Source organism: Eriocheir sinensis, chromosome 41 (genome assembly GCF_024679095.1).
Source record: "Eriocheir sinensis breed Jianghai 21 chromosome 41, ASM2467909v1, whole genome shotgun sequence".
NCBI classification, from domain to species: Eukaryota; Metazoa; Arthropoda; class Malacostraca; order Decapoda; family Varunidae; genus Eriocheir; species Eriocheir sinensis.
The window spans coordinates 8266497-8279946 of NC_066549.1; the positions used below are offsets into that span (position 1 = coordinate 8266497).

Consider the following 13450-nt stretch of genomic DNA (forward strand, 5'->3'; position numbering starts at 1 on the left):
ATTCCCTTTCATTCCATTCACCACACAAATCTTCACCATTTTCCACATTCCATCCCTACACATTTACAAAGCCAAGCATAATACCCTACCCTTCTTTTTTTTTTCCTTTTACATTAAGACATTCTTCAGGCTAGTGCATACCTCTTTGGTTGGCATTTTCCCTTTATTGAGTCTCTTTTATTCATTCCTCATCTACACACAGCACCAATCTTTTCTTAACCTACTTAGGCTACACATCCTTCCTCTCTTGTATAGCAGCATTTCTAATGGGAGGCACCTCCCATCATTAAACACATCTCAGTGTCATGAAACACATGAGAAATTGATCTAGTTTGGAAAGGGGAATATAAATTTCCGACACCAGACCCAGACAGGAAGCTAACACTTTGCTATTCAGCTAAAGGGGCACCCCACTTGCTAAATGGATTTTTAAAGGCTTTCCACATTGGGCAGGTCACTAAATGGTTTTCCCCTCTGATCAAGATCAATTTCTGTGTTTCCTCACCTCTGGAAACACAGGCCTTCAGTCTTCCTGCCCCAACAGGGGAGAAACACAACTTAGGAAAGAATGCACTTGAATGTTAAGGTGGTGAGGAGTGTCATTTGATTATTGAAAATTTTAACTAGTCTGAGTAGGTGTGGATCCACTGCTATTCACAATAACTGCTGTTTAATGAACCATATTGCTGTTATTTTCTCCCATTTATGCCTTTGCATTGCTATCTGTAGATAAATACTTAATTTGTAGAAGACAATTGTATTTATTGATATATTTTTGTATCATTAGAAAGAAAAGATACACAAAAATGTTTTGTTAATTTATAAGAAGTTATAATACTTTATACAAATTGCAGTACCCCCTTTGGGCTGTGATGTGTGGAATGTGGCAGAGCCAACACATTGCCAACAATGCCTCAATGGATGGAAGCAGCAGGGTCACAGCTGTGTCAAGACATGTGATTCAGGCTATTATTATCTTATGAAGAAGAATGTGTGCTTAGGTAAGTAAATTTTAACATGTTCTGAGCATCAGTAGCCATAATGACAAAGTTGATTGTTGAAAAACATTCTCTTATCTTTAATATGCACTCACATACATGCTGCCATCTGCATGCCTCCACCCCTCCCACAGCCTTGCTGCACACCTCTATAGTTGCAGCACCCAGGTCTGAGGTGTCGATTATTATGCTCTGGCAACCGGATGTCACACGGCTTGTCTGATTTCATGGATGATAATATATGATAGCCTTGGGATTAGGAAGCAGTCATCAGTATCAATAATATGTAGGCAACAATAACAAATACCATCAATTCTACTCAAATTTGAGTTCAATTTTTTTTAGTTTTGTTGCAGACAGCTACATTGTTCATTTATCTACTTTTCACTGATTATATGTATTAAAGAGCTGTGGCACTGTCAGCCACTGAGAAAAATAGTAGGCTATAAATTAACAAAACAGCTGTCTGTGACAGTACTACTATAATTTTAACCCAAGGTAAAGGTAAAGTTGGGGGCATACACAATAGCTGCGCATAGCCTCAGTGCTCATCTCTGTTGCATTGGCCCTTGAGCATGTGGTAGGAGGGAGCCCATTACCCTGGGACACAGGGCCAGTGTGACGTCACATCCAAGTTACCACAGTTTACCTTCCCCAGGTTTCCCCAGGTTTTCCCAGATACCCATTTATCGACCAGCCCAAAAGGGAGGATGAACAGCTGGGTGAGCTGCATGCCGACTGCCCGGGCCGGGATTCGAACCCGGGTCCAAAGTTTCAAATGTGTGGGCTATTCTAAATTATATTATTCATGAGATCAGACATGCTGTGAGACAGCAGGTTGCCAGAGCATGATAATTCATACCTCAGACTTGAGTGCCATGAATATATCTACTCTAGCTCATCCCATGAGATCTAAATCCCGTATGCAAAAGTTAACCAGCATTCCTTCATTCCTTTCACTGGTAACTCTGTAACAACCTTCCTTCGCCTGTATTTCCTCTTGCCTGTGACTTGAACTCTTTCAAGCGGAGAGTACCAAGACACCTCTCTTATCAAATTTAATCCTCTCTTCTTGCCACTCCAGCTGTCCTCATTTTACAGGACCAGCAAACAGCACTTAATGTTTTTTTTTCTCCTTAAGCATCTTCCTTTACTGTAAAACAGACATTTCCTTCCTGCACGCACACGAAAGTGAAAATCCAGCCGCTATTATAAAAACTTTGAATCTATTCCAACTCACTGTTATTGTTGAACATATTTTTTTAGAAATCATTATTGGTGAAATCATACTGTACCATGAAAGATATAACATAGCACTCTGTAAACTGTTTCCCCATTGCCTCACCTTTTTTTTAATTTAGTTGGTATATGATCTGTAATGAATCCATACTCTTCTAAAGATCTTGTTTTCTCTCATTATTGTAATAAATCCAGTTTTCTGTAAAACTTGATTTGACTCATTATAAAGGATTTGTTTATTTACTTATTCGTGTTTTTCTCCCTCAGGTTATTGGTTAATAAATATTTCTGAGTGAAAGCAGTTCACTTGTTTCCTGTTTAAGAGTATTCATGAATATGGAAGTCTAATTGTGTTTTATTTACTCAAATCAGGACATTGACTAAAATCATAATATCACTACTGACATTCAGAACTCATTTTAGGGCTAATGTTATGCAAACTCTTTCCTCACTGCTTTATCCCATCTTAGGATAGTTGTACTTGATTTTTTTTAAAATCATATTTCATTCTTATCAGAGTGTGATCCACGGTGCAAGACCTGTTCTGGTCCTGGTCACAGAAGCTGCCTAACCTGCCACAAGAGGGCCACACTCCACCCAAGGAAGACTGGAGCAGAGTGTCTAACTAAATGTCACCGGAGGCATTACTTGGCTCTAGATAACACATGCCAAAGTAAGTATGTTGTTGCCAGACAGTGAGTTGGGCAAATGATTTATCAATACAAGGATTCACAAAAAATATAAGGAGGTTGCAAGAGGCCAGATGGTCTACACTTGATAACTTCTTTAATTTGCCTAACCTCCATTTAAAACCTTCAATCATGTATACATCAACTCTGTACGGAATCTGCTTGATTAATTCCGCTCATCCAGATCCAGATCCAGATCTCCTACCTTAATCATGAACTAATTTTTACCAATCTCCTTCCTGAACCTGAAGTTATCCAATTTGTACCCATTGCTATGTGACCTAAAGAGTATTCTTCAATACAGTTATTTGATCTAATTCACCCTTAAGAAATACTGGGGAACCTAACATGTGAGGTACTATAGGAAGGGAGAACAAGGCAAGGCAAAGCAAGGTAAAAAGATAAGTCATTGGCTTATACAGTATGGCACATAACCCTGATACATGACTGCATCACTTCTTTTGAACATGTGTTAGATGTAAGTCCCTTGCTCAAGGTTATTGATCAGCCATGACAAATGGGCTTAAATATGGTCCTGCAAGTTAGCATGCCTTTAAATATTAAACACGAGGCTACGTTTTCCACAATCTTACCTAGGCCGCTGAGGAAGAAACAACTTCCTAACCCTAAATAGGTATCTAGTAGCAAATGAAAAGGACATGCTGTGGCAGTATCATAGAATCAACCTCAATAGAATAAAATAGCCCTAAGGCATAGACAAAATGTGTTATGCCGTACAGAAAATGCATAATGCCAAACTTCCAATCTCTGTCGATTAAGCATTAAATATTGTATTTTATTGTGTGTAAGATGCTCCTTTGTATAAGATGCACTGTTCACTTTTATTCTTAAGGCTATCTTCAAGTAAAAAAATCCAAAAGTTCATGTGCCTGGGTGTGATAGTAGCCTGGGCAGTCTGTACCCAGCTCACCCAGCTGTTCATCCTCCCATATGAACTTCTCAATAAATGGGTACCTAGGGAAAGTAAGCCATCATACCCCAGATGTTACAATTGCCTTGTGTCCCAGGGTAATGGGTTTTTACTCACCACAGGCTCAAGGGTCAGTGAGGTGGAGGTGAGGACCAAGGCCATGTGCTGCTTAGAGTATGCCCTGAACTTTATATCAAAACATCCTGTTGGTTCTGAGTATGGTATCCATTGTTTACATGTACTGGCTGGACAGCTATTTTTATTTTATTTTTTAGGTGGTGCCTGTAGCGTTGGTAGGCTTTCTTGAGGGGCCTCTTGGATGGCCCCAGCCCATTAGTGGCATAGGCAAATTTTACTTATACTGGCTGCTGTGATATATGACTCTTGTTTGGCCTATGCTGCCCCCTGGTGCTCCACTTGAATGAAGTCGCTGAAGTTAGGGTTGATTGAAAATCTGGGCAGCATGTGGGTACTCTTCCGCCACTTGGTGATGTCTTGAAAAATCAGTGTGTTTTGGGTGGGACTTGAACATTGGTCCACAGGCTCACCACGTCCGCATACTGACCATTTGGCCACCGCCTATCCAGGCAGGATGTCAGCATGAAAGCATGTTTTTAAGGACAACAGGAGGCACTCTATTGGGCCCATAAACCTTCTGAGGATTGAGGCCATGCCTTGAAGTGTCCAGAGTGGACTTTGTAGGGCCAGTGCTATAATGGACACATCAATAGACCAAACACTTGATCTGGGTCTTGGTTAGGGAGTAGGTTAGGTAAATGTGGAGATGTGAATGTTGCAAATAAGTTTATGAACAGGGAGAATTGGAAACTCTACTACCATGGCTACTGTCATAAGGAGGCTTCCTGGAGGGAATAGAGTATAAGAACTATAGATAAATTGTTAGAAAATATGTGCAACACCTCAGCAAGAGAAAAAAAGATTTTTTTTTTGTCATAACTATTCTGGCTTTCATTTTTCCATAGTTTGCATCACTCGGTCATATTCTCTCTCTACTCCAAAAAATGTAGCAACACTTAACTAATCAATTTACCTTTCTTTGTTGGGCAGCTTGTCATCCCTCCTGCAATGTGTGTGCTCTTGACCACACCAACACCTCCTCTAGCATTTGTCTGCGCTGTAAGGGGGGATACAAGCACCGGGAGGGTGACCAATGCGTACTTAACTGCAGCCAGGGACACTTTTTGAGCCGTGATTCTAATACATGTGAGCAGTGTCACCCTCAGTGTGCAACATGTGATGGACCTCACGTGACCAGCTGCCTCACCTGCCTTGAAGGAATGAACCTCACACCTCAGGTTTGGACTCAGTAGATATTAAGTAAAAATCCATCATCATTTTTTTCTCCTTATTTCTGTGCAACATAACTCACAAAAACAGTGGTCTAGAATGAAATGACCAGTATGTTGACCTTGAACAGCCAGATAACTTGGAGTTGTACATGTAATATAGTACAGAAATTACTGATATGATTATTTAATTGAATATGTATATTTTCTATAAATGGGTGCAAACATAATAGATGTAGCTACTATTTACATATTTACTTTCTACTTGAGAAAGACTACTGATTGTGATCATTGTAGGCTCAGCTGATAAAGAATTGACACAAGTTTGCCAACAATCAGGGGTTTTACTACATAAGGAACTTTTTTCATGTAATTAAAATTTTCATATAATCAGTGAAAAGTTATAACTGAGTGAATATTTGTCATCATTACCCATTTTCTTGCATGAAAGTCTGACTTTTTTTCCAATTTTATTATTCATACTTTTGTGCTGTTTAGTTTATATGATTAAAAATGATATATTTCAACAGGGAATATGTGAAACAATCCAATGTTCCAGTGGTTTCTACCTTACTTCTGAGGGAATTTGCTCCAAGTGTGAGGGAAATTGTAACACCTGCACAAGTGATGGTTCCAGATGCCTCACCTGCCATCCCTCTCAACATCTGCTCTATGGCAAATGTGTTGATCAGTGTCCACCAATGTTTTATGTGGATATGAATGCTGATGGAGAATGTCAAGAGTGTCACTGGACCTGTGAGAAATGTTTGGGCCCCTCGGAAGAAGACTGCCTTGAATGCAGGGCTGATACATTAAAAGAGGGGAATAAATGTCTTGCTGAATGTTCAATAGGTAACTGTCTACATTGTTCCAGTATAAGTGTTAAGGTTTTACTCATATTTGTCTTTTTTTCTACTTTCATGAGGTTTAAATTTAATTTTTCACCCTGTTTTTTTATAGTGTGAGGTTGTTTTAACTTGAAGCATTGGCAGTATTACAACCAGCAAAATTTACCAAAGATAGAGATCAATCATCAACAACCTTCTTGAAATGTACACCACTGAGTGCTGGGAATAGAACCCGAGCCTTCAGAATAAAAGTCAGAGCAGCACTGAATTCCAAAGTGGAGTGCATCTTGATTCACTCTTTCTTTGCTGAAATCTCCATCTTAGGAGATTTCAATGTTCACCACCAGCTTTGCCTTTCATCCTCTTTCACTGACCAGCCTGGTGAACAAGCTTACACCCTTGCTCTCCTCAATGATCTAGGGCACTTGGTTCAGTACCCTACATGTATCCCCAACTACCTTGGAGACACACCCAACATCCTAGACCTCTTCCTAACTTCTAACCCTTTGGTTTACTCTGTTAAGCTGTTCTCTCCATTGGGCTCCTCTGATCACAACTTTATTTCTGTATTCTGACCTATCGCTCCTGTACAGCCTCTGGACCCACCGAAGAGACGGTACTACTGGCATTTTGCTTTGGCTTGGTGGGATGACCTGAGGATGTACTTTTTCAGTTTCCTGTGAAATGATTGCAGCTTCTGGGAGAGAGACCCCTCTGTGTGTGCCCAGTGCATTACTGAGGTGACTGTCTCTGGAATGGCTGCACGCATTCCATGTTCTTTCTCTACTCTCATGCTAATAAGCCTTGGTTCAATCATGCTTGTTCTCCTTCTATAAAAGATAGAGGGGCTGCTTTCAAAAAGATACTGAGCCTTCTTACTCCTGCTACTCATGATCTTTACATTTCTGCCAGGAATTGTGCCAAATCGATTGTCAGACTTTTCAAAAATTCTCTCATCAATAGAAGTGCCACAGCTTTGTTTTCTCTAATTTTTCCAGAGACTTTGGCACCTTGCCAAAAATATCTCCAATGATTTTATTTCTTCATCTTTCCCACCTCTCCTTAGTCCCAGTGGCAGCATCGCTGCCACATATCTCTAAGGCTGAACTCTTTCTAAAACTGAACTTTCTCTAAAAATTTCACTCTGGACAATTCAAGGCATGGCCTCAATCCTCAGGAGGTTTATGGGCCCAATGGAGTGCCTCCTATTGTCCTTTAAAACTGTGCTTCTGTGCTGACACCCTGCCTGGTCAAACTCTTTCGTATCTGCCTTTCAACATCCACCTTCCCTTCCTGCTGGAAGTATGCCTACATATAGCCTGTGCCTAAGAAGAGTGACTGTTCCAATCCCTCCAACTACTGTCCTATAGCTTTACTCTCCAGTCTTTCTATGGATTTTGAATCAAACCAGAAAATCGCTCTTACTAGTGGTCTTTTACCTCTTAAATTTTCCCATAATGTTGCATCTATTTCTATCTTCTATTGATATTTTCATGCTGACAGCTCTTGTGAACTTGCCAGCTGCACGCCTCCCCTCCTCCCGTGGCCCCGCTGCACACGACTTTCTACTCTTGCTCACCCCTATTCAATCCAAAACCCTTATGCAAGAGTTAACCAACATAATTCTTTTATCCCTTCTGCTGGTAAACTGTGGAACAACCTTCCTTCATATGTATTTCCTCCTGCCTATGACTTGAACTCTTTCAAGAGAAGAATATCGTCACCTCCCCACCCAGAATTGACCTCTCTTGGCCTCTCATTCTTTTTTCTTTTGCTGGAGCAGCATTTAGTGAGCTTTTTTGTCTCCGCCTTTGTTGTTTGCCCTTGAGCTGTCTCCCTTGTTGTAAAAAAATAAAAAGCCACTGAAGAGCTAAACGGTCACCATGCCAGAGGCCATTTTTGTGTCACTGTGCCTGACACCCCAGCCCTACTTATAATAACCAAACTTGATATAATGTGACATTGCATTCCTTTAGATAAATCCCATCAGAAAAGGTCTTTCCAAGCAAACGTTCCTACAATTTTCTTTAGATTTTTTACTGTAATGTAAGTTTTTATGCCTCCTGCAGGACACTACCAGGTTGGCCAGGAATGTCATCCATGCCCTGGAGGCTGTAGCAAGTGCAACACCAGCTCATTGTGTTTAGCCTGCCACCCTCCCTACCTGCTGCAGTATGATCTATGTGTTACCTCCTGCAAGTCAGGAACTTTTGCAAATGTATTTGATAATCGCTGCCATGGTAAGTGAAAATTTTGTTGATCATCACCATAAAGGAAGTATATCACAATCTTTATTGAGGTGCCATTTTTCCAATCATACCCAGCTTACAAGGGGGTCATTCAATATATATTCCTGATATTTTAAGCAGTTTTCTGTATTTTTGATGTTTTATTTGTAAAATACAGAAAGTGTGTTTTATTTTAATTAAGTCTTAGATAGATTACAGGACAATTATTTTAAATTTTCAGAAAAATTGCTTTGCTATCTTGTAGAAACAGCCATAGGATAATTCTGTCTATTGTAGTTTTTCAGAGAAGCATAACATTATTAATAATCTAGTCATGAAGGATGGAGAAATAAGGTTTCACAACTTTCTTTTGTTGGCAATCAAACCCATACACTATGACCAATGGAGGCTGAAAGACTACTGCTATGCTGATATACATATTACATATTAAAAGAATAATGATTCTGAAGGCGTTTGTTTGCTGTCACTCAGATGGGCATCAGCCAACCCTCTCATTGTCAAGGGCACTGGGGGCATGAACTTCAAAAAGTGAAAACTGCATTGGTGGAAGGCTGACTATGTTGATTACAGGAAAATAATCGATAAATAAAGTAAACCCAACAAAATGAAAGGAGAAGCATGGCTCAATATACTGCAGTGATGTGTCTTTACTAAACCTTCAGTAGCTCAAGCAAGCAGACGTTTGGGAAAATATTGGTAACTTTCCATAAGGATCAATACTTTAGACACTGTACTGACATTGAGTCCAATAGATTATGTCCATTAGTTCCAGTATTTTTACTACCAAGTCCATAATGTCAGTATTGAAAATATTTCAGAATATAAGTTCATAACATAAAGTATTTGGTGTACTTTAACATTGCCTGTTCACAGTGTTGTTGAATTTCAGAGTGTGGAAGTGGGTGTGAGGAATGTTCTCTGTACGAGTGTTTACACTGCCGCCCACCCTACCTGCTGCAGGGGGGCCAGTGTGTGGAGCAGTGCAGTCCCAACTACCTTACCAATACTGTGTCTGGAGTCTGCCACTACAACACTGCAGGGCCTTCATTTCAACTCCTCGGACCCATTGTTGCAGAAAATGGAAAGTTGTTTCCTCTCAATGGTTCTGTGCTTCACATTGTAGACACTGACACTTCCAGTGATTTGCTGGTTGTCACACTAGAAGACCCACCCTCAAATGGAGATCTTCTGAGAATGGTCAATGGCAGCAGCCAAAAACTAAAGAAAAATGATAATTTTACCGTTTCTGAAATGACTGAGAACAAAATATTTTACAGGCATCAGGCAAACCTATCTTTGTTTGGAAAGGTGCAGTTCAATGTGTGGGATGGTCACTATAAGGCAGGGCCAGAATTGATCTCAATCAGTGTGATTTCCCAACATCCTCCTGAAGTGTTTATAAATGAGCCTTTGCTGGTTCTTCGTGGACAGCAAGCTGTATTAAGTAATGAGGTCTTGAATATTCTTGACTTGGACAACCCTGAAAGTGTAACAATCATGCTGGTGGATAGGCCTCATCATGGCCAGTTATCTGTGGCTGATGAGAAAGTCCTTATGTTTACCCTTGAGGAACTGACCCAGGAACAGGTAATATACTCTCATGATGGTTCAAGCAAAGAATCTGACCTTGTATTACTTCAGGCTAGTGATGAGTATAATGTGGTGAACTTCCTCCTTCAAGTATACATTGTTGATGAAGAGCATAAGCACCCTATACTGACCAGGAACTTTGGTGCAAGGGTGCAGGTGGGTGGAAGAGTTCAGATCTCCCCTCAGTTACTGCAGGCTTCAGACATTGATTCAGAAGATACAAATTTAGTGTTCACTCTTCTGCCTATGCTGGAAAACTCTGGCCAAGGTGAGTGACCCATCTGTTGCTAGTTATATTCAGTAAAATCTGAGTATTGAAGTTAAGTTGAAGTAATGTCTAAACAAGTGAATTTGTTTTAAATACCAGTTGAAAAAGAATAACCTTTTTTTCAGGTAAAATTGCACTTGTCATCCCACTGCCCCCAGCCCCTGAGGGCTTCTTCCATGATGGATGGACTCAGATGGATGAGGCACATTTGGTTAGACCTACCACTAGGTTAGTTGACTACCATAATCTTTTTTTAATTTTTTTCATATATTGATTGTAGAGCATGCAAGGAATAATTATTGAGACCAAAGCATAAACCATGTTGAATGTAATACACTTTTACAATCTGGCTCATAGTTGACATATTGCAGCTTCACTCAACGGGATGTTGATGAGGGTCGTGTATGGTACTTACACTCTGGGGAGTTAGTGGGCGGTGATAGCACATCAGACCAACTGTTGTTCTCAGTGGCTGACAGCTCCCACCCACCTAACATCCTCGGTGACCAGGCCTTTATCATACAAGTGGAGGCCTCAGAGCCGGGGTTAGATATGTCACCTGCACCAAACACTCAACTAACTGCAACAGTAAGTTTTGGCTGTAATTTAATTTAATTGATATATCAAGTTACTGTGTTGAGAGAACTAAATTAAAGTGTCATTATGTCATTTTTCTTCAACAAGAATTATATATAAAATTTGAAAAAAAAGCTTAGAAGCTTACCTCTAGGGAAAGCTTGGGAGATTACCCTTAGTTATAGAAAATTCACATTTGGGGCAAGCTTACCCCTAGGGTAAGCTTGCTTATCAATATGGTAAGTTTACATCTAGGGCAAGGGTTCCCAATCATGGGTAACTTGCCCTTAATTGGGTATTCCCTGTCCATCTTGATTCCTATGTTATCCCACTAATTACTTAAATACTTCACAGCTTGCATAGAAACAGTAATCAAGTAATTAGAGTCGGGTAACAGGAATCAAGACAGACAGTGAAAACATTAACAACCTTAGATTCTCTTAGCAACTGAGTCTGAGGAAAATTTACTAAGAAGTTATAGGAACTCTTGTTTTGAACCATTTTCATGTTATCTTTAGAAGCCATTCATCAAGTCTGCTTTTTTCAGCACTTTTATGTCTGTCTGCTGGTACCATTTTAAAAGTTTCTGTTAATTAAAGTAATATACATGTACCCTTTTTCACTGAAACATGTTTTGAAGTGCCTTAGTTTTATGTTATCAGTGAACCTGTTTTACAAATTTATCAGTGTTCACTCCCTTCATGATAATATTTTACCAAGTTCTCCAAAATTTTACATATGGATATTGTATGTCATGCTCTTTGATTAAAAACTGTAACTGCAACAGGTGGTTATGTGAATTTAACTTCCCTCTCATCCCTCATCTCAGGTGCTGGAGGGCCAAGCTGTGACCCTGACTCCTAGCCATCTCTCTGTTCCTGGAGTTGGTCCATCTGATCACCTTGTATATACCATCACTCACCCTCTGGGGCCTCATCATGGCTCTCTTTTCCACATTGATTCCCCCGGCCTTGAACTGCGACAATTCATGCAAGCAGACATTGATGATATGAAGATCATATATATGCCACCTTTTAGTGACATGGGACAAGAAGATAAATATTTCAGCTTTAAATTTACAGGTAATAAAATAGAATTTTGCCATCTTCACTATTAATTATGTATGATACAATGTAACTGAGAAAGATTAAGTAATGTAAGTTTATTATTCAGGAAAGTGGGTAAAATAATTACTGAAATTACTGAAGCTTATGAATCTGAGATGTATATGTATTTCTCATAAAACTTTGGATACATCTATTACAGGAATATAATAAAACCACTGTGGCTAGTATCAGGTTCAATAGAATAACTATGTTGCCATATTCTTCTCTGAGAATCATGAGCAAACCTTTGGCTTTAGTCATTTCAGTATATCAGTACTTAGTGACTCATCCTCAGGCCATTTTTTTTTTTTTTTTTTTTTTTTTTACAGCAAAGGAGACAGCTCAAGGGCACAAAAAAGTAAACATTAATAAAAAAAAGAAGCTTATCTTGTCTGTGTCTATAGTTCCCTATTAATCTTCCCTTTAGGTTTGTTGTTTGCTTTCTTTAGATTCAAAAGATAATGAAACAACCTACTTTTTTTCACATTTGCATAAGTACTCAAAAAAAAAAAAAAAAAAAAAAAGATTGTGGTATTTGCCCTTCATAAATTTCATACTTAACCATTGTCAATTTTTGTCTATTTAATATTTTATATAAGTTGTAATTATATATCCAGTCACCATCCCTACAATTTAAAGCAGCCAGTGCTAAAAGATGACTGATTCAATGCTTAACCTTCCACAGTCTCTGATCCCATGGCAGGAGGCTCAAACCAGCTACCTGAGCAGAAGTTTACCTTTCATGTTGTTCCCCACAAAGGAACCCAGTTTTCATTCAATCACCCAGATCCAGAGATTATCATAAGCAGTGTAAGTTAATGTTTCTTTGTTTTTGTTTTTGTTTGGGGCATTGATTTTCTTTTTCATTCATTAATCCCATAAGTCTAGACTGAGATAGTGATGTCTTTCTACATATTTGATTTTGAATTTTTCACACTTTGAGCTGTGTACAAAATATTTTTGAAAGTGGAACCCAAAAATATTTTCAGGAAAGCCTGTTCATGTTTTTATTCTTCATATATTTTTATGCTTAGTCGTTCATTTGTAATATTCATCCTGCTTTCTCTTAATATTTCGATTTTTGCTCCAGTCAGTGTTACAAGGAGATGGGATTCTTAATGTGTAGCCAAACATTCGGGATTTGACAATTTTTTATCATTATAGTGTTCAGTTATAGTTGTAAAACCCACCATCACTTTTTCCATCATATTAATAAGCTGACCATATACATCACCTGTCAAATCACACTGTACATTTATCTATTATTTTCCACAATTTTATTCTCTACTTTCCAATAGCGATCAATCTTATTTCCTGTTTGGTCTTACAATGGGGCATATGTAATTGCTCTCTTCTCCACTTTCAGTTGAAGACTTGTATTCAGACAGTTTAGCTTGACATTCACGTTATTCATTTTCCCAACTTACTGTGCCTATAAAAGTAGACTTACTGATCCCCTTCCTCTTTCCCTTGCAGCTATGCATTTCATCTTATGGCTTTCCTTTACTTCCTAGTACTCATTGTTTTCTTCACATAGTTGAAGGAAGTAAATTTTCCATCTCTAAACATATTGTTATTTTCCTTTTGCTTTTGGACTTTATTCACTCACTACATATTCCAAACTACCACTTGTTTATCTGCTACCAAAT

At 39.0% G+C, this 13450-nt stretch overlaps 1 protein-coding gene across 1 annotated transcript in view; it reads left to right on the forward strand.

The window, feature by feature from the left end:
* LOC127009616 (extracellular matrix organizing protein FRAS1-like) overlaps positions 1-13450 on the forward strand; it is a 105420-nt gene that overhangs the window by 66682 nt on the left and 25288 nt on the right. Inside the window, 10 exon segments of the mRNA XM_050882846.1 lie at positions 855-1001; positions 2755-2910; positions 4926-5173; positions 5695-6016; positions 8082-8252; positions 9151-10119; positions 10245-10347; positions 10491-10707; positions 11525-11777; positions 12487-12611. Of these exon segments, the coding sequence (XP_050738803.1) occupies positions 855-1001; positions 2755-2910; positions 4926-5173; positions 5695-6016; positions 8082-8252; positions 9151-10119; positions 10245-10347; positions 10491-10707; positions 11525-11777; positions 12487-12611 (2711 nt within the window).